Consider the following 22,768-nt stretch of genomic DNA (forward strand, 5'->3'; position numbering starts at 1 on the left):
CTTCCTCATTTTAATATGTATTTTCCTGCCACATCGTAAACAAACAGCTAGTTATTGAAATTAACAAATAGGACATTAAACAAATACACAAATATCTGTTTATGAATAAGTAAGATGGCCTTCCATTTAATGTGACTTGGCTAATTTATTTGTAAGTGTCCTCCTTACTATAATATCTAAAGTAAATGCTAACTAACTAAATTGGGAAGATATGAAGCTCTCTTTCTGATCACCTCAATTCTGCTAAAGATCATATTTTTCGGAGTATAAGATGCATCTTTTTCCCTCAAAAAAAGAGGCTGAAAATCTGGTGCATCTTATACACTGAATTCAGCATTTTTGACCTCCCGAAACCACGCCCTCTTTGCAAAAATGGTCGTGCATAGCCTTTAGGAGGCTTCCAGAGTGCTTCTGGGGGCTGGGGAGGGCAAAAATGAGCGAAAAATGGGCCGTTTTTGCCTCCCCAGCCCCCAGGAGCACTGTAAAAGCCTCCTAAAGGCTATGCATGTCCTCTTTTTCGACAAAAAAATGGGCTCATTTTCATGAAAAACAGGCAATTTTTGGAAGGTCTGGAGACTGTAAAACCTTTTTTTAAAATCTGTCTCTTCAAAATCTTGGTGCATTTTATCCTCCAGTGTGTCTTATACTCCAAAAAAATACAGTAGATTTGTTTGCCAAGGGCTTTTCTAGAAAAAAATGTTTCAAAGGTTAAAAGTAAATGTTTAAGTTCTGCATTCCATACACATTTTCACTGTCCATTTCAATCCCCACAGACTTGAGAAATCTAACAGCTGGAATAATTCAGCATCATTTTTTATAAATTACCATACCATCATTTACAGCTAAATATTTGTTTTGATAGATTTTATTCTGGAAAAATATTGTGTGCCTAAACTGAACTTTTAATCAACCAGCCACAATCAAGACACATAGACCAAGATCAAAAATGTTCTCCCATCTAGAGTAATTTGACAGTTTTAGGCTACAAATGAATCCTTATGACCCCAAATGTTTATTTCTGTATACGCCTTCCTGAATCATGAGGACAATGATATGGTTGAGAAACATTTTTTTGAATCCCTTAACTTTGTTTGTAATTTCATGAAAAGTCAGGCTCGGTAACCAGGTGCTGAAGTACATAAATATTGATATCAAGAACACATACAGTAACACGGGCATTGGGGGAGTTTATACATTTATCCTAGAATATTCACCTTTGTTTAGAAAGAAAATGAGACAAAAAGACAAAACATCTTTCCAACAGAAAGAAAACATTCTTACAAAACAAAGATGTTCAAATCTATCTTATATTAACTTTGCTTTTTCTTTCTCTATACAGTGCAAAGTTTCACATCCCAAATGGGACTTCCCGTAATGCCTAAGGTTTATGAAAGTGAATTGGAAAGAGGTGGAAAGGAAGAAGGGTTAGATGATTGCTTTTTAAAGTTCATATCAAAAACAGCTTTTCTAGATAATTTAAATTGCTTTGTATTATTTTGTCATAAAATGGAGCATAGCAGAACCAACATTAAATATTATTTGTCTATTGCTTCATTTTTTCCCCTCTGTTATGCTACTTTAAACTGTTAGCGGTAATTTTACATTGTTTTAAACAATTTTGAATACTGAAGTAAATAGAATAGTACATACTATGCATAGACAGAACTTGGATACTGGTTATTCTAAAAATTAGGCCTGAAAAAACAATGATTCACTTTGATAATACAACTGATCATTAAAGGCAAGCTCATTTACTTCACAGAAGCAACATAGCTACCCATACCCATAATGAAATAATTTGTGTCACTTGAAAAGTTTTGGACCATTTTGTGTGAACATGCAAGTTTCCAATGAACAAAAGTGTTATGTTTGTCGATGCAATACTTGCGGAGGTATAGTCATATGTTTGACCCCATACCGCAGCCTTCTACAGTATGATTCTGAGGTTCGCACGTGCTCACATTTGTGAACCAGTAGGGAACGTAAGTAAATCCCACCAATGCTTCATGCCACATAAAATACACCCAATAAGGCCTAGTGGTCAGACAGTTGGTAATGTCTTATTACTCTCAGTACTTCTCATTCTTGGCAACTTTGAAATATGTGCACTTCATTTCCAGAATTCCCCAGCCAGTATTGAGGTGGCTGAGAAAGTCGAAAACTGCTCTAGAGTCTGTAAGTGTAATTCATACCCCATGTGAAAATAAGCATACAAACACATTCTTTCAACTAGCATAACACAGAGACCTGGTTTTTTTCTATATGTTGCATGTAAAGAACAAAACTGAATACTATTGATCACAAAGAAGAAAACATTTGTATAGGATTCTAATTTCCAAAAACAATTTCTTATATCTTGATACGACTTTCTGGATTACTATGAATAAATAAAGAGTATTAATTGGCTGCTTTTTAAAAGTAGTGGGAAAAATACAATAACATTTAAGTAACAATGCAATTAGCTTCTTATATAAAAATAATATTCTATAAGAAAATATCTAAATTAATATTAAGTGGTATTAAATTTATATTAACTATTAATATTAAATGTAATATCAATTATTAAATTTAAAAGTATTCAAAATGACTTTTTAAAATAAGATACATTAAATATTATTTTTTCACTGCAATAACTGCAATACATGAATGGACTTTATCACGCTAATTAGTCATCCATATGCTTTGTTTAAATGTGTCAGTTTGGACCAGAAACTGGGAGACAGTGAGTTATAGAAAAGCTATACAAACATACACACACACACACACACACACACACACAAATGATGTTCACCATTTTTATAAGTAGTATACTTAAATTTTAAAGTTTTTTCCTTTTATTATTATTATTGTATCTTTACAATAGTAACTTTATCCATTTTTATATGATTCAAAAATTTCAAGGTTTGTTTTGCCTAATATATTCAGAGGAATTCACCATTCTGACAGATGTTTATTTCAATACGTGAATCACATTTTTTTACATAATCAGGCAAACAGAAAGGCTTACTACTTAATTAAATACACAGTTTATTACAACCCAGTGATTAAGAATAATAATTAGATAAACATAAAACTGGCAATTAATCCAAAAGAAAACAAATCAATAGCCTAATAGCTCCAATTCCTGAACAAACAGTAAAGTTGATAAGAAAGCTTTTCCAACTCAGAGAAAAAAATAGGAAATCCTCTGCATATTAATTATATATATAATTATATAATATATATAATTTGTCATTATTGCAAGGACCCTACTATGCCAAATGTATAAGTGAATTGCTCTACTTCACCCTCTATAATGATTGACAATTGATGTTGAATATTCACCTAGCTCTCTGGAGTTTGGATGATACATGAAATATTATCAATCCCACAATTTGTTCTTCATTTATACTACTTTACAACCATATTCAGCAATATTACCTACTGTTGAATATACAAGAAAGTGAAGTTAACATTCTGCATACTTATAGAAGAGATATGTTATACAAGATTATTTTATATCTTCTTTGACATAGTCAGTTGTCACAAATGTTGCTCTCCAAAAATACTAATGTTCCCTTTCGTGGGAAGGGGCCGGACAAAAATTGGGCAGAATAATTTCCTGTGCTCTATGGAAAGGGGTGTTCACCTTTGGGAGGAAGGTGGGGTCCAGGCGGAGGACCACCCTATCTTGATGGAACAGACAAAGATTGTCCTTAGACGAGAGGGCGCCCAGCTCCAAAATCCGTCTGACCGACATGACTGCCACTAGGAATGCTACCTTAAGGGAGAGAAATCGAAGGTGGACTGTCTGGAGGGGCTCAAACAGAGCTCCCGTCAAGGCCCTGAGGACCAGGGGCAGATCCCAGGTAGGGAACCTGTGAATAGGGGGAGGCCTGAGATTTGCCGCCCCCTTCAGAAAACGTTTAATTAAGGGGGAATGGGATAGGGTGTGAGACCCCTCCCCCCCAGAATGGTGGACACTCTAGAACTTTAGCCACCAAGGCCCTGATGGGGGAGAGACCCGGTGGGGAGCACCACCTAACAAAGGCCGACCAGGTGGAATTATAGATCCGGGTGGTCGACAGCCGTCTGGAGGCCTCAATGGTTTCTATGACTTTGGAGGAGATGTTAGCCTTCCTCAGGAGGCGCCGTTCAAGTGCCAGATGGTCAAGTGGATGGATCAGGACCCCCTGGCACAAGACAATCTCCTCTCGAGGAATCCTCCATGGTTGGGAAACTGAAAGCTGAACCAGGTCCGCGAACCAAGATCTCCCGGGCCAATAGGGGGCTAGCAATATGACGTGAGCCCTCTCTGTCACTACCTACCTGATGGTCCCAGGAATGAGGAGGATGGGAGGGAAGGCATAAAGGAGTCCTGGAGGCCATTGTCTTTGGTAGTTGGCAGGAGTGGCAAACAAGTCCACTTGCGGGGTGCCAAACTTCCGGCATATCGTCTGGAACAGTTGGGGGAGGAGCTGCCACTCGCCGTTGTCAAGAGTCGCCCGGCTCAGCCAGTCTGCTTGATGGTTGGACGCCCCCCCCCCGATATGTGTTCCGACATCAGAGATGACAGGTGTCTCTCCGCTCAGGATCCGATCTTCAGTGTCATCACCATCACTCTGTCCGGCTCCCAGAATGTGCAGCCCCGCTGCAGAGCTGGTGACAGCCACCACTGGAGGACAATCGGACTTCTGCTGAGAGGCGGAGGGTCCGGAGGGAGTTGCTCATTTTTCTTTTCTGGAAGGGAATCAGGGACCACTGGAGGGCCCGCAGATGTAGGCTGGCCCAGGGGACCATCCCGATGCACGAGATCATCTTGCCAAGAAGCTGAGACAAGGTCAGGATGGAAACTTACCGACTTCTGCGGACCCTGGATGCCAGTCGACAGAGGCTGGCCAGGGGATCTGGGGAGAGCTGAACTACCCGTCACTGAATTTATGACAGTCCCTAAGTGTAGGATTCGAGTGGATGGAGAGAGGTGACTTTTGGGGAAATTGACGGAGAACCCCAGGGACTGAAGGCATTGGATGGTGAGTCGAAGGTTGTTTATTGCTTGGGGAAGAGAACCCGCCTGAACTAATATGTTGTCCAGGTAGCATTGGAGTCTCACCGGCACCGAGCGCAGGTGAGCCGCCAACGCCGCCAGGACCTTCATGAAGGTACGAGGTGCTGAGGCAAGGCCAAATGGAAGGGCCCAGTACTGATAATGGAGGTCCCCATGAGAGAACCTCAGGTACTTGAGGTGAGATGGCCGGATGGGAATGTGGAGGTAAGCCTCGGTTAGGTCTACCGAGGCCAAATAATCCCCCCCGACAGATGCCTTGAAGGATGGATTTGAGGGAAGACATTTTGAAGCGCCTGTAAACCAGGAATTGGTTCAGGCACTTGAGGTCCAGAATTGCCCTCCAGCCCCCCAAGCTCTTCAGGACCACAAACAGGTTGGAGTAGTGGCCCAACCCGCGTTCCGCAGCCGGAATGGCCTCCACCGCCTGGATCTCGAGAAGATGTGATATGGCGAGATCCATTAGGTGCCGGCGCTCCAGATCCCGAGAGGGAGGGAACGTTCTGAAGAGCTTCGGGGGAGTGGAGAGGAACTTCAGCCTCAGACCGTACCGGACGGTGGCCCTGACCCAGGCGTCGGTGGTGATCCTGTCCCACTGGTCCACATAACTTGCTAGATGGCTGCCTATGAGGAGGCTCGGGTTCAAGTCAATTCCCCCTGCGGAAGGGGTGGCCATATCCGGGTCCCCAGGAGGAGGGACCGTGGGGTCACTGGTCCCAATCTTAGTGGTCTTCCTGGTCTTATGCAAAAGAGGCTTGAACATCGCTGGTGGAAACAGACCCATGGAGGAGGGTGAGTCCGGGGGAGCAGAGTCCTCATCCTCCGAGAACCCCATATCATTATAGTTGTCCTTCCCCGGGGTGGAGCCCTTGCTCACTACGGATGGAGACGTGGCTCTGGAATGGTGATGCTTGAAGGAGGCTGGGGCCCTATTGGAGTGGGGAACCCTGTTCCTTTGGGTGATGCCATGAGAGATGGCTGCAGACATGAGCCTTTTGATACCTCAGGCAGGAGCTCTAGGTCTTCAAGATCTTCCTGGAAGGGGCCAGGACCCTGTGGGGCTAGTCTCATTGTAGAATGGAATGTCCTAGAGGAACCCTCCAATGGATCTGCCTCCTCCCCCCTGACTGGAACAGGAGAGACTGGGGGGGAGGGGACACTGCTTGGCTGGAAGCCCATGTGCTCTAGGAGGGGATACTAAGGGAGAAGAGGGGCTGAAGCCCCTGGGAGAAGAGCCCGAATTGTCAGATGAGGGCCTGACTGGAGACCTGGACCTAGATCTGGGCCTGGTGGTCTGAGCCTGCTTCTCTGCCCCGGCAATGGTCTTCTCCAGGGCTTTCTGCTTCATTAATTCATCCCTTGTGGCCACCCTGGAAGGGCGCTGGGCAGCTAGGGGCTTGGATGCTATGGCCCTGGTTCTGGGCCTATCACTTAGGTCGTCTATGCCCTCCAAAGAAGCCTCTGTGGGGCCCTGAGGGGAGTCAGCTCATGTTGCCATCGCCTCAACTCATGTGCCTCCTCTTGCGATGTAGTGAATCAGGCCCTTGCCCTCTTATGGCTGGCCCGAAGGAGGTCTGTGCTGCTGATGTGGGATCGCCCGCATCGCTGCTTGAGGCCTGCACGCGTGGCGCCCTCCAAAATGGCCACTGGATCTTCACTTCCTTTTAATCAGGCGGCCACGGCTTGGTTTTAAAGCGCCGCAGCTCACCTCTGATCTGTGGCACCCAACGGCTGTAGCCAAGTCCAGGAGGCTCCAAAATACGCGCCACGGTCCCTTAGAAGTTGGGATGGCACAGCAATAGGCAGCTGAGTCAATCTGAGTCAGGCAGCAAAATGGAGCTCTTCGCACGCTTTCCTGTCAGCGCTGGCAAGGGCCTCACTTTAAAGTACAATTCAGCAAGCTCCCAGGGCTGCGATTTGGAGAACGACACCCCCGCTCGCCCGGGGATCTGTTCAGAACTCCTGGCCCACGGAGAGGGAGGGAAAATGCCCCACGGGGCTCTCCCAAACCGCCCGAGACAGAAAGGACTGTCCCTTGGGCTGCAGCCTAACAATTTAGAATTTAGAGTAATCAATTACAATCCAATTAAATTAATTTAGATATCCAATTATTTAATTATTAAAATATTTCCTACCTAAGAGCCAAAAACACAGTGCTTGGACCAAAAGACTGAGAGGAAACTGGGAGGCAATGGGAAAGGAGGAAGGTTAAAGAATTTCCCTCAGTCTAATGGACCAATCAGGCTGTGACAAAACCCTCATTTAACCCCTCTCTCAACTCCACTGGAAAATGTGCAAATGTCCTTATGTAATTCTTTCAGAGACCAAGTGAGAGCAGGGCCCTTGCAACTTCCAGAGATCTGGAGGCTCTTACAGCGTTTTGGTGCCTCAGAAAGCATGTGAAAACAGGCCAGGCTTTCCATCATTTTTGGAGGTTGTAAAGTCACACAAGAACATACTCTAGATTTTCCAGGGCTCAGGCACGGGGGGGAGGGGGGGGAGACACCAGCAGTCAAGTTAAGCACTTTCTAAAATTTTGACATATGAGTCCAAAAAAGATTTCTATCACTGCTCTAAGTTATTTAATGTTAGGGTGTTAATGATAATCAATCAATACAAGTATCATGGAGTCAAAATAATATAATTAAGATTCACAACAACATAACAAGATTGTTAATACTAATGCTAACAATAAACAACTTCTAACTCTGATGATGACTCTGAGACAGACCTACACAGCAGTGTTTTGAAGTTATACTAATCCTTTACTACTTAAAAGATAGACTGACTATTCAAAGTAAAGGCTACTTAATTCTATTTGAGAGTAAAATTGTGTTGGCAACTAATGACAGTATGAAAATAAAATACTTGGAGATTAAAGTCTCTGTTAAAATCTTGGAGCTCATTCTGAACCATCTGGAAGTTTTGGATTAACTTCAAAGCCAGCTACACAGGCTTAGTTTACTATTTGGCCAGTCTTCACTAATTCTCCTTAAGATGAACTACAGTTTAAGACTCGAGTAACATTGAACTATAGTTAATTTAAAATGGTATTATAGGTTTCTGGTGTCCTTGTGGCTCTGGCAGACTAGTAAGAGAATATGGATATCTCTAAGATTTCACAGACCTTATTCTCTTATTATATTGTTATGAACATTATTATGTGGCATCATATACAAATTGGACTATAAAAAGTATTACAATAATCTAATCTAATTGAGATCCAGAGAGCTTTTCCATGAATCATAAATGATAACATAAATCAATGAAGCTTGACTATAGTGGAACAATGTAGGGTTACTTTTTGTGTTTTGCATTTGGTTGATGCCTTTATTTACCTTTTTTGCAGTAACATCCAACTTTCAGTTCATATTTACTTTTCAATTAGCAAATATTCCAAATATCCAAAATTGTTATCCCACCCAATATTGTATGTCAGCAACATGAAAATGTGTGAAAAGCATTCCTTCCATGTCTTAATCCACTTCATTATTGAAAATGTTTAAAAATATAATGTTTAAAAATATGTTTTTCAATTATTTATCACCTCTTAAATAGCTTGTTAATTAGTATGTCATGAAATACAATGGTGTGATATATTTACTTAGCTCTTTGAAGCAGACCAATTCAGGAAAAAACCACTTTGGGAAATACCTATATTTCTAGCAAGTTCACCTTGTGGCAAGTTTGGTAGCAAACCAATGGAATGAATGAATGAACGAATGAATGAACTATGACAGAATCAGAAGCAGAAAGCTACTCTTTCACCCCCCCAATAGCTATCATAACCCAAAATCTATCTCTAGTTTCATTGGTTACTAATGCATTCATTCATGCATTACGTTTGTGAACTACCTATCGCCTCCACTTTTCAATTGTTTAGAGGTGTGTTCTTAATTTCTTCTGTGTTAGTAATTTTCACCCATTTTTAGCTCCTTTTCTGATTAGTTTTATTGCCGTAATAGGTATTATTGTTTTGAATTGATTTGAGTATTTTAAAGTCCAGGTGCTGTTTAAATGTTTTATTTTTCCTTAAAATGAAAACACCAGGTGTGGTTTCCCTTGTATTTCTGCTACTTCCACTTACTCAACTAACAGTTATAAGTAATATTAGCATTAATATTACTAGATACTTTCTTGCCTTTTAAATATATATTTGGTATTTATTAGTATATAAGAATCAGTTTGATATAGTGATGAAGACATTATGCTAGAAACCAATGAGACCGTAAGTCTCACTCCAGTGGTGGGTTTCTGCCGGATCGCACCGGATCACGCGATCCTGTTGGTCAATGAACCCGGAAGTAAGTTTCTGCCCCGCCCTGTCACGGGACGGCGCTTGCCTGCGCTCCACCAGCTTGGGCGCGACCAGAGAAGTTTCTCTTCTCAGAAATGTCTTCAGTGGAGCGGTGGCAGCCTGCGTCCCTTTCAGGAGCTCCACTGAGGAAACTTCTCCGGTCGCGCCCAAGCTGGTGGAGCGCAGGCAAGCGCCATCCCGTCGCCAGGGAGATAGTGAGTGAGGTGAATCGCATGGTTGCTCAGATCACACGGGCACAGCCCGAGAAGACATTTCTGAGAAGAGAAACTTCTCCGGTCGCGCCTGAGTTGGTGAAGTGCTAGAAGAGGGGGGGGGGAAAGGAGTTGAAAGGACAAAAAGGTGAATGAAAGGGAGAAAGAGGAGGTGGGGATAGTGGGATCCTTCCTGCTTTCTGAGCTTGGTGGTTTTCTTACAGACATTTCATTACCAAACTAGGTAACATCATCAGTGCTAGAAGGGAGTGGGGTTGTGGGGGGAAGGAGTTGAAAGGACAAAAAGGAGAATGAAAGGGAGAAAGAGGAGGTGGGGATAGTGGGATCCTTGCTGCTTTCTGAGCTTGGTGGTATTCTTATAGACATTTCATTACCAAACTAGGTAACATCATCACTGCTAGAAGGGAGTGGGGTTGTGGGGAAAGGAGGAGAAGTCAAAGGACAAAAAGGAAAAAGATAAGGAGGGAGAGGACTTTGGGGTCCTTTGGTGTTCTCTGAACTTGGCCGGCAAGCCACTCCCACCCGGTCACATGGCCGGCAAGCCACTCCCACCCAGTCTCATGGCCGGCAAGCCACTCCCACAAAGGAGGCCACATCCACAGAGTAGGTTCCAAAAAATTTTGAAACCCACCACTGTCTCACTACCTAAGTTTTAGTCCCACTCTAGGCACAAAGCCAGCTGAGTGATCTTGGGCATGCCACTCTCTTTCAATGTTAGGAAGGAAGCAGTGGCAACACTGATGAAAAAACTTGCCAAAAAATCTGCATGCCATTGACGAAGCAAGTTCTCAGAATCAGATACAATGTAAACAATAATAAATAAAGATTAGAATATATGATTGTCTTGTACTTTTCTATACCTTCTGAAGAAGAAAGTTGTCTACAAGACAAGTAAGGAATGTCCTGGAAAGACCATGCTTTGCAGGTCAGGATAATTTTATAGTATCTCAAAATATTGTCATTTTGTTTTTGAACAAACAAAAACAGTTCTTTGCAGGGTGAGCACCAGAAAACAACAGTATTATTTCTTCACATACCATGGTAATTGTGACTTTTTTTTTTTACTCTGGACAAATATGGCAATAAAATCTTGTTGTTATTTCAACTCAAAAGCTGCCAAGATCATTTGCATTTTGGGCAAACTAATATTTTTTAAGAAATTTCTCTTTCCATCACAACTGAATCTCTGGAACAAATTAAATTTTTTAATTTCTCTATTTCAGTCATATGAGTTGTTTTACTAGGTCTTCATTATACCCATTAAATAGTATTTGCTTTTCTTTAATATAAATTCAAGCATATCATGTTTATTTCCTCCATTCTGAACATTAGTGTAAGAACAATGTAGACCAAAAATCTTTATTTTTCTGTGAGATTTTTAAAAACACCTTTTCAACAACACTTCAGTTTAATAGGTCTCATCCTGCTATTTTAATCAACCTATAAATTAGGATGTTTTTTTTAAATCTTTTACGTTTTCTAAAGAAAAAAATAATAATACAGAGAAGTTAAATATCAAGCAGGTATGTTAACCTTAATGCACCTATTTGGTAGTTAAAATTATCTCAGGTACTATCTCCGAGAATACCCATCATCTGTAACTGGGAAAACTAAAGACAGTAAGCAGCCAGGAATAAGACCATTGTGTTTGGGATATAGAGGGTGTGTGTGTGTGTGTGTGTGTGTATGTGTGTGTGTGTGTGTGCAATTTTCTTAGCCTAAAACTTTCATGTACTTCAGCTCAAATCTCAAATCTCTTCAGAGGCATTTTTTCAAATCCAAAAGTATACCACAAAACATCACACACTTCCAGAAACATTTTTGTTATTTACTAGGTGACCACTGAGAACTTACTTGTTTTCTTATACTTTTATTCATTCCATCTGACAGATTATTTGACAAGGTTACTTTAAGTTTATAAAAGGTTTGTTGGTGTTGATCCATTTGTCAAAAATGTCTGGCACTGTGCGTAATGGACTTGGTAGTGTAAGTGTCATTAATATTACAGCTGACTATTTTCTATTCCAAATGCAGCAAAATAAAATAAGTAAATAAAAATAAATGAGAATTAAAAGTATTAAAAGTATTAGATAACCAGGACATTTATTGAACATGAAGCTGGAATTTCTTCTATTGTCTAGAATCACAGGTCAATGAAAACCAATTAAAATTCTATTGTTGCTTATAGTCCATATAATATATGAATATATTATATATTCATATAACATTGAACATGTAACTATATAACAGAAAAGGCTTGGAAGCAGAAATATTGCCTACTATATCCTTTTAAACATTTATCATCCTCTCCATCACCACTCATCAGTTTCTATGATCATTTTCAGATGATTCATATAACAGTATTTCTTTATTTTATTAAATTTAAAATAAGTAGTACTTCTTCCCAAGAATTACTTTAGAAGTTGAAACTAAATTCTAAGAAGCTTTCAAAACTCAATGTCAAGAATGTAGCCATATCATAACAAAGAGGTTTCATACTGACATATATTTCACTTTCTTTCTCCTTTTTTCAAGCTACATTTTCAAGGGTGGTTGTTTATTATATTTATTATTTTGATCAAAGGCCATGTCAGGAATTATCAACAAGTAGCATGTAATGGCAGGGCTGTAGGAAAAGGCGTCCATAAGAACCCACATCTTGGGTATTGAATCCAGTACTTATGGATATTACACTTTGAGAGGATTTCAAAGAACACATTTAGAGAAGTTCAACAAGCTTGATTAGAGTACTTGTGAAGAGAGACTGAAAAAGTTGGGCATATTTTGGAAGAGAACACTGAGAGGAGATATGACAGCATTCTTTAGGTGCAGTATTAGAAAAAGTATCACAAGCGGAAAAAATCATGACTTTTTCCCATCATTCCAGAAAACAGAGTGTAGAATGATAGATTTAAATTACCATAAGACAGATTTCAACTAATATTAGAATTCTCTACCCAGGTGCATAGTAGGCTTCACGTCATTTGATCTGTTCAAGGAGAGGCTAGACATCCATCAGTCAGGAATGCCTTAATTTGATTCCAACATTGAGCAGGAATCGAATTGATGACCTGAGTGGTATTTCCATCTCTATGATTTTAAATTGGTGTTTCACTCATTTGTTTTCTTTTTGACATCCTTCTCTTGCCCAAATAGCAGGCTTCGGGGAAAGAAAAAGATAGTTCAAATTGGCTCTTGAATTCAGAGAGTTTCTGAAATGAAGCTGAGGAGCCATGAAATTAGATTGAGAGCCGTAGGCTGCCAACCCTGTTCTAGATCTATATCACACTTGGGAGACAAGAATGAGTGGATACAAGGAAGCTACTTCAGCTGGAAGAAATGGAAAAACTACAAGAAAAAAATGTTTGCTTTCACACATTATTTTAAGGATACAGCTTTAATAATATTGGGCAATTCTTGTTAGAAATGTTTTTTTGAATTGTTACTTAGCAACTTAAAGGAACTTAAATAAAATGCTAAGGAAGCGTAACACTGTTCACAGAAAATCAGGTATTTTAAAGTTGAACAACAAATCACTAAGAGCCATGAAGTTCATTGACTATCATTTGCATTCCATAAGCAACAAGTGATTCAACAAAAACCTATATAGAAATATCTTGCTATATACTAATGTTCGTATCAGGAGTAAATTAATCTTAGACTTGCAAATCTAAATGTTTCTGTTAGTATAAGTAACTGCATTTTTACATTTGTTGCACATTTGGCCACACAGTCTCCAAATATTCTCTGATTGGTACAAGTGAAAAGCATCCTTTTGAGTTGCATTGTACATCTGCAAGGTTAAGCTGAACAATATCAAGTTCAAATTCATACAAAAGCCCATCTATATCAGTGTTGTCTAGGAGTTATGCTCCGAACATACCGGGAGGCATAGGTTTGGAGGAGAAGAGAGGCAAACTTACAACATATTCCTCTATAGGTTTCTTATAACTACTTCCAAAAAGAAATAATTACTTCTTCACACAATGCATGTTTACCAACAATTTCATGTCTATCTTTGGTTATAAGATTATTCTAAATGCAGATGACAAAGCAAGACTATGGCTTCAAAACTTAATGAGATCTTACTGAGGAATCTGGATGATCCAGATGACACCCAAAGAATCATTTCCCAGTGAACAGGCATTTATCAATCCCCTTGCAGCCAGATTGCCTCTATATGGGAATATGAACCAGTATTATCCTAAGGCTAAAGGCAATACATCTTACAGATGTAATGCTGTGCTATCACACTGGTATCAATATTGATTCCAAGAAAGAGTTCAAAATATATTTAATTAACAAATTTTCCAAGTATCTGTATTAATACATACATACATACATACATACATACATTGCAAACATGGCTATTGGCATGCTTAAAACAGTAAATAAAGTTTTTCTGACTCTATGTATGATGACAAATAGCATAGTACTATTCCGTGTTATATATAACAGGGTATGTTGATAAAAGTTTTTAAATATATCAATATTTCTCATATGGGTAGTCCTTGACTTATAAAACCTTTCGGATCTACCCCAAGCTAATTATTACTGTTTTTGAAGTTACACATCTCCCCCACAGTCACATGATCATATTTTGGGCAATTGGCATCTGGCTTACCATTAGGGCCATCATGCAGTCACATGGCTGCAATTTGCAATGTTGTTTTCTGGTGTTTATTTTCAGTTTCCAGCCAAAAAAACCCCATCCATCAGGGAAAATGGATTTCCTTAACAATCATGGCCTTTGTTTTAATTGCCTTACAAAATATTGAGTCTAGTAACATGATGCCTTGACTTATAACTGCGATGACTTATAACCATAATTCTAGCTGAATTATGGTTGTACATTGAGGACTACCTGTATTCAATACACAACTGTTATAATTGATTAAAACCACAGAAGGAAAATATACAAGTCCTTAAATAGGACTGGGATGGATCTTCTCATCTTCTACATCCCATCTTGCCACTTAAGTCTGTAACATTCTGGGCAAGAAGTCTACAACAAGAAGACATGTACTGCAAAATCCCCTTCAGACTACCTTGCTCCAATATGGGAAAAGCAAGGGAGTGCAATGGAAAGAGCAGGACTACTGGTCATGCTTCCCTTAAAAAATGACAATTGCAATTAAGTGACAGCATTAGAAAAGAACAGAAAACAGAATAAAACAACTATTCCATCTTTCTCCCTAACACAGAGTAATGTACCCTAATAACATACAATTATGCATATTCCTTGTGGGCTTGAACTGAAGGTTAAGGAAACCTAAGGAACAAAATAAACATTAGATTTTAAAACCAAGAATTCATGGAAGAGATCCTAGGCAACCAAATAACTGTATAAAGTTACTGCTAATCAAAAGAGAAATATGGAAACATATCACAAAGCCTAAGGCAAGGAAGAACTGTAGAATGTTGACAGGAGGATGTAACGAGCTAAAAAAATTCTGGGCTATAACTGTAATTTGTGACAGTGGTATTCCACAGAATTGGTAGTACTTTTTTTAAATTATAAACAGAGCTAAAACAAACAAACAAAAAAAGACTTTGTGAAGTCCATGCCTTCTTACTGTAGGAATTGCACATAGATAATATATATAATTTATCTATCCGAGAAGCTTTTTAATAATAATTTGGCAAATACTGTCATAAAGAGAAATGAATAATTTCCAAAATCCAAGGACCCACAGTACGAATAAGCGTATAAATATGTGATATATTTCCAGGGCATGTTTAGTGCATATGTTCTCCTTTTGTGTTACAGATTTCCCAAGGCAAAACTATTTCCCCAGCATCAGACAAAGTGAGATTTAACACGTCAGACCATTCTTGTTTGGGAAATTCTGAAGTAGCTGAAAAGAAAGAGTGGGAAAGAAATACCAAACCCAAATGAACCCATCAGTCCTGAGCAGTTGAATTGAAACTAAATATTACCAACCCATGATAACAAGAATACTGTTAATAGAACATTGAAGCCAAGAGACATATGCAGAAATAAAAGAATAATATATTTCACCTCTTTAATTTTACTCCAAAAAGATGATTCAAAGCAACATTTATCTAGATACTTGATTTTGATACAGTTTGCTAATTTGGAAGGGTTAAGATTTTCAAGGGACAAGGGCATTAAATCTCACCCAAAAAGTTCCTCCTGTAATAGCTATGTTGGGATACATGTCTGTTGTCTTTCTATATCTGTTCTCTTTTCCACTGCAGAAAATTTCCCCAGCAACCACTAGTACATACCTTACCTAGCATCAAGTGAACATTTTAACATTTTCCCGAAGAGTCTGCATATCTATTATGTTTTTTTATCCAGCAGAGGTTATCAGAAAGTTTCTATCACCCTCAAGACTAAAATGCAAGTTTTTATCAGATGTTATCCAAAGGCAAGCCACACACTTAATTACTTCATTTGCAGATAAATAAAATTTCCAATGCAAGTTCCAAAGTTGTTGGGGACCATCTGTCCTTGCACATGTGATTCCCAGTGGGAAGACAGAACAAATAAATTTACTTACGGCTGGCACAGTTTAATTAGGTCCTGGTCAGTGGTGCCGGGAGGAAGTCCTCGGATGTACAGGTTGGTTTTACTCAACTGTTCACCGCTGCTGTTGTTGCTATTGTTGTTGCTACTGTTAGTGCTGGGGCTGGGAGGAGCCATGGGATGGGGAGCTGGTGCATAGGAATGCTGAAAACAAGAGAGAAGAATATTGGAAAAAAGATACCATCAGTTTTACTATAGTAACTCTGGACTGTAATAAGCCAGAGATAAGTAGGTTTTTTTCCAGATTTGTTTGGCATGCAGATATTCTTTTGAAAATCTGACATGCAAAGATAGCAATTAAATTGGGTACAATTTAAAAGTACTAAAATATATATTGAATTAAGCACAATTAATAAGTATGCTGCTTATTAACCTATCTTTTCCACAGACACATACAACAAAATTATGATTTGCTGGTAATTATGGCAGGGGTTCTTGAGTTTATATCCAAATCTTTAAAATGGCACATTGAGTGCAGGGGCCCCAGACATTGTACAATCTATTCAAAGTAATGAAATAATTTCATCCCACAACTTAGACCCAAAATTTATGTTGCTAAGCAAGATAGTTGTTAAGTGAATTTTGTCCATTTTACAACCTTTCTTACCATAGTTGGTAAATGAACCACTGCTGTTGTTAAGTTAGTAACGCAATTGTTAAGAAAATTTGGCCTCCTCATTGGCTTTACCTGTCAGAAGGTCGCAAAAAATGATCCCATGATCCTGGAACACTGCAACCATCATAAACACGTTGTCAACTGTCTGAATTTTGACACGTGATAGGGATGCTGCAACAATCATAGATCTGAAAAATGGTCCTAAGTAACTTTTTTCAATGTTGTTGTATCCAAATAAATTGTTGTAAATCAAGGACTACCTGTATATTACATTTTCATCAGACTACAAAATAATATGTTGATATGACCTTGATTGTAACTTAAATGGCTGCATACATACTTATATCTGGTTAAAAAAAGGCTCAAGTTATATTCTAGTCCTAGTTCATGTTCTGGTATTAATCTATAAAGTCTTTCAAAGTATAGAACCACAATTTCTGAAGAAGTGTAAAGGGAATAGCCTTAAAGGATAGGAGGAAAGGCGACAAGCAGAGTTCTTAGATCTGAATAATCTAATTTGATAAAAACATCTCAGAGAAGTTCCTCCCTAGCTCACAGCTCACATAAAATAAGTAAGAGAACAGCAATTCAAACTTGCAAGATACTGTTACCATAAATGTTCCTTAAAAGTGGTTTTCAGTCTATATGACATTACTTTCTTGGTCTGGTCTTTCTTACAATGTTGACAGAAAGACTTCTTTCTGCATGTTTCTACTTGTACCATATAGTTTTTCAGGTAGCCTGCTTCCATCCTTAAGTACAATGGGAAAATTCCAAGAGTTAGTCTTTTTAGTAATAGTCCCTTGATTTTAGAATGACCATCCCGGAGAAAAAAGTCTGATTTTTCCATAGTACTTTTTGTTTTTACTCCAGGCATTTACATTTTTCTAGGCTTTTAAAGAATAGCTTAATTTACAATCTAAGGTTCCTTTCTGCTAGTTTTATTTTATTTTATTGTTTACTGTTTAAATATCATGCAACCCAAATTTCAAATCATGCCTTCTATCTGCAAAATTCTTTTATTTCTCAAAAGCATCCAGTCTTTCACCCACATTAAACACAACCTAAAAAATATAATTTCAAATCAGGTAAACATAATCCTCTTTCTTTTGCATCTTGTAATTTCTTACATTTAACTGGTGCACACAAACTTAGATATATCTTTTTACCATTGTTTAATTGGTATATTAGCTGTCAAAATAGATATTCTCTTAAACAAAAATAGCATCTTGGGTTAAGTATTCCTTTTAATCACAACAATTCAGCCCAAAAATAATAATAGTAATTTTTCCTGTCTTCATATATCCTTTTTAATTTTATTCTGTATCTTCACGTAATTACTTTGAAACAAGATAAAATCCCTGTTTGTCATACTAATACCTACTTGTCAATCTTAAAAAAAATATTCACCAATTCTGTTTGATCTTGTACTTTCATATTTTTTGTGTTAACATCTTTGATTAAATTTAAAACCTGAAAGTGCACCATTTTTTTAATTTCCCCATTAATACTTCACTTCCCTTGAATGGGTCTTCCAAAAGCTGCACCAAATCATCTGCAAACATTCTTAACTTGTCTCTTTTAAAGTGTTTATTCTCAAATAATTTCATTTTGTTTTACCTCTCTATTCAAAATTTTCAAAACCAAAATAAACAGAAGATAGATAAAGGGCAGCCCTGTATTGTTCCTTTTTATCACATGGTTTAGTTATATCGCTATTAACAGTAAGATTTCAAGTAACAATAAGATTTCAAGTAGTATATCAATAGTCATCATTCCATTTCTTTTAAACTTCTGTAGAGTATTTTGAATTCTATTCATGAAAATTATAATACATATTCTATAAAGCAAAATGCCTCATCCTGTATGAAGCAGGTTGTGGAAAACTGTTCCCCCTTACCAGTGGTGGGTTTCAAAAATGTTTACTACTAGTTCTGTGGGCATGGCTTGGTGGTCATGTGACTGAGTGGGTGTGGCCAAATCAATGTCATTCATATCAAAGGGTACCTCATCTGGCCCCTCCCCTCCCAGCCATTCCTTGCCACACCCAGCCTCAACATATCTATAGTTCTGTAAAAACGTTGTTCCCCTTTTTTCGACTTTATTATCTACATACTATAGATGTACTTTCATGGACCACTGAAAGGAAGAAATGGCTCACATTTTGCCCAAAAGTGTGATAGGCAACAGGCTTTTAAGGGGCTGCCACAAAGAAGGGGAGGCAATGCATTTTCCAAAGCAGCAGAAGGCAGAACAAGAAGCTATGGATGGAAACTGAACAAAGAGAGAAGCAATCTAAAACTAAGGAGGAATTTCCTGACAGTAAGAGCAATTAACCAGTGGAACTGCTTGTCTCCAGAGGTTCTGGGTGCTCCATCACTGGAGGTTTTCAAAAAGAGACTGGACAGCCTTTGACTGCCTGCCCTCCCTCCCCCCTCCTCCCCCCCCCCTCTCTCTCTCTCACACACACACACACACACAAGTTGGATTGGAGATCTCTCTCTCCCACCCTCCTTCTCTCCCTCCCTCCTTAAGACTTTTGGGCAGGCTTATCCTCAGCCTCTCAGCACTAATGAGAGATGCGGCTCTACTGCCCAGGGTAGGCAAAGCCTCTCATCTGCTGCTGGCAGGCAGATACGCACTTATGGGTCGTGTGGGCAGGTCCATCCAGGGCATGGAAGTTTTGCCATTAGCCTGGCAGCCCAGCTAGAGCCAGATGGTTTTTTAAAGAAAAAAAAATCTCTAGCCGGGGGAGGGGGGGAGCTACCAAAATGGGAAGCTTGCCTCTGCTTGCTGGGGAGAGACTCCTGGGAGAGAAGCCCAGTGGCTGGCCAAGTGTGCACCCACCTCTTGTCAGGACTGCCTCATTGCCGGGAGAGCAATGGGCGCACTTCAGAGCTCAGGCACCTTGGGGAGCAATGCCTGATGCCGAGTTCAGCTGCGAGAGAACGGCTCAACTGCGCGGTGGCAGCAGCAGCTTGGTGTCCCCAGCTCAGCATAGGCGGCAGCCAGACTTGGGTCCCTGCGGTCGGAGATTTGTCGCACCGGACAAGTCAGCGTGCAAGTCCTGCCTCAGCTTCCTTGTGTGGCAGCACCGGGGAACCAGTTTGGAACATAGCCAGCCTGGATCACTGCTGGTTCTGCGACCCAGGCCAGCATACCACTACTGGTTCAGTTAAACTGAGCCAAACCAGTAGGAACCCACCTCTGCACCTTATCCAAAAAAAAAAAAAAACCAGAAGGACACATTAATTATAAATTTATAAAGGACTCCTGTTTCTGTCTGATGTTGTCAAGCCATTTTAAATAAAAGGAACAATTGATATTGCATGATCCATATTATCCTAGAAGCAACTCCTGCCACCACACTTTAAAAGACTCAAAAATAATGCATTCAATTTCTGTTATTTTCTATTTTTTCAAACCATATAATTCTTTTTTAAGCTAATTTGTTCTACTATAATATATGTTACATATAAGAAATATGTAATATATTTCTTCTCAAGGCAGAATAGAAGGATCTGATATCATTACCATACACTCCAAAATAACTAGCATTTTTGCTGTTCTAGGCATCTGATCCACTTAGCTGTAGGGTGCATTCACTTTTTATCTCAATGCATCAGAGATTCAGAGATTCAGACACACACTTATTGTCAATCCTGATGCTGATTAGGACTAAGAGGAAATGATTGGCTCAAGGTCACTCAGATAGCTGCTATAACTAAGGAAGTATTAGAATTGGAGTGTCTCCACTCTTAATTCAGTACCTAAACCACTATATCACATTGGCTCTTAACTTTTTCCCCCAGAAAATCAAGACACGATTATATGTTCAATTATTAGTCTTCTTAATCTTCACTATTAAGAAAAAATAAATAAAATGAAATATTTTTCAAATTAATATTTGAAATATTAATTTGAATAATAATCTGAATGATTCTTTAATTCAGTTCATTTAATGAATAATAGTTGCTTTCACCTTTGAGTAAAATATATATGCACACTCAAAACACTTGATGCTTAAAGATAAGGAAAATATAGTGATAGGTTTTTATCTGCTTACAGTTGATACTATATATTTTCTTTTCATTTCTAAATAAAAAAGCAAATAATTAGAGATAATGATACATTTTTATTTTTCTTATATAATATGAATGTTTATCAGTGCAAAAAAAAAGTCAGCTCTGATGCAAAAATAATATAGTGTGCTGCAATTGCAAGCAAAAGCTGCACTGTTTCTCTCCATATTTTATTACAGGTGTTACGTAAGACTCTGATTTAAAACATTTATCTTTTTGGCATATTACATTCTTTCCATTCACATTCATCTCTGAATAACAACCGTGGTTCCAACATATGAAAATGTATTGTAAATATATTCTAAACAATACTAAAGTGGCTTTGAGTACTGAGGATCAGTATCCATACATCAGAACTTTTAGAATTACTCATATTCATAAATATTTATGTCCACACAATCTTATTACAAGCTGATTCTTACATAAAACTGTATGTATAATACTGAGCAAGAAAAGCAGGATCTGTTCAGTTCACATCCAGAGAACTGCAAAATTACAAAATATTATTTGGTCTAAAACCCATTGCCAAACTCTGAGATTTTGGAATTTCTCAAAATATTATGATATATATATATATGTTGATCTCTTTCCAAAATACATTTGTAATGACCGTTGGCTTACCTGGCGCTGCAGGAGTGTCCAAGCATGGGTTAACTTCAGCTTGCTGTGCAAGGACTGCGTTCAAAGTTTGTGTAGCTGCGCCTCCTGCTCCCTTTAGAGGCTCAGTTTAAAACACAAAGGGATTAGACTATAAAGATGCTGTAAATAATAAGGTTTATGTCCATGGAGATGATAAATCACACATCCGTGTCGATCCTAGGGCGGAGTTGGGCGTTGCAGCAGGGGTGTTTACCTTGAAGAGGCCAGCACCAGTGTCCTGGGATCCAGAAACCTCCTTACTGCCCTGATCTGTGGATTCCTTATTAGGCTGTCCTGGGAGACGCATCTGAGTGGAAGAAGCCCTGGCTTTGGTGAGGATGGCTTTGAACATTGAGGGCTTGAACAATCCAGAGAAGGTGGATGGATCAGGAGCAGGATTTTCGTCCTCAGACAAATCCGGGCCTCCTGAGCCCCTTCTTCTGTTTCAGACTCCTCGCTTAAAGCAGAGTTGGCCAGAGAGGATGATCTCCCTGCCCGGTCCTTAGAACCTAAAGCTTGCATTCTGGCTTGGGTCGTGCCTAGGGGGGGTAGGCTGTGGCCTACCTGTCTCATTCCCTCAGCAATGCCCTGAGATATCACGTTAGTGATGATCTCTCGCATCTCATTGGACATATTGTGGCCCTGGTCCTTGGGTGGCCGTCGGCTCTCGGCTCTTGGGCCTAGATGCAAGGGAGAAAAGCTTTTCCTCATCAATGAGGGAACTGGCTTCCTGCACTGAATCTCCCCCTAGAGAAGGATCTGGGGACCCCGGGGTCGCCCTGGATGGGTCAGAGGAAAAATCAAAGTCCCTTTCCTCTGCCAGAGATGGTGAAATCTCTCTATGAAGAGGAGGCAAAGGAGGCCCAGTAGGAACCTCTGCAGGAGGAGAAGGAGGCCGTGCAAGTCTTTGGGCCTTCTGGATTTGCTTCTCTATAGCTTTCTGGCTCCTCTCTGCTAGCTTCTGAGAGGCCTTGGACATCCCCTTAGGTTTGGGCTGTTTGCCCTTGGGTAGGCCCTTAGCCACCCCCTTGCCAGCAGCTCCTGGCCTACATTTAGGAGAAGAAGGACCTGCTTTATTGATGTCATCAACTGCACTGGAAACCATAGTAGCTGGAACAATCTGGCCAACACCGCAGGACAGTTGTGAGGCTGAAATAGCAGTCAGTCAATTAAGGTCTCAATGTCCTAGTCTCTGTCCGGGAACGATGGTGGTGAGGCTTCAGCAGGTCAAAATGGCGCCTTTGACAAGTTCAATGCACCCGCAGATCCGCGCCAATGTCAAACAGGGTATGGCCCATTCAAAG

General features: G+C 39.6%; 1 protein-coding gene across 3 annotated transcripts in view; it reads right to left on the bottom strand.

Annotated features, from left to right (window-relative positions):
- The window catches only part of RBMS3 (RNA binding motif single stranded interacting protein 3), a gene marked incomplete at its 3' end in the record, with an annotated part of 523,098 nt that overhangs the window by 364,836 nt on the left and 135,494 nt on the right, over positions 1-22,768 (bottom strand). For all 3 annotated transcript variants that reach the window (XR_014173613.1, XM_081933468.1, XM_081933469.1), the window contains exon 2: positions 16,102-16,271. Coding sequence is in view for 2 of the 3 variants with exons in the window: in XM_081933468.1 (XP_081789594.1) it covers positions 16,102-16,271 (170 nt within the window). The remainder of the gene's footprint in view (positions 1-16,101; positions 16,272-22,768) is intronic.

Source organism: Natrix helvetica (genome assembly GCF_964273705.1).
Source record: "Natrix helvetica genome assembly, chromosome: Z".
NCBI classification, from domain to species: domain Eukaryota; kingdom Metazoa; phylum Chordata; class Lepidosauria; order Squamata; family Natricidae; genus Natrix; species Natrix helvetica.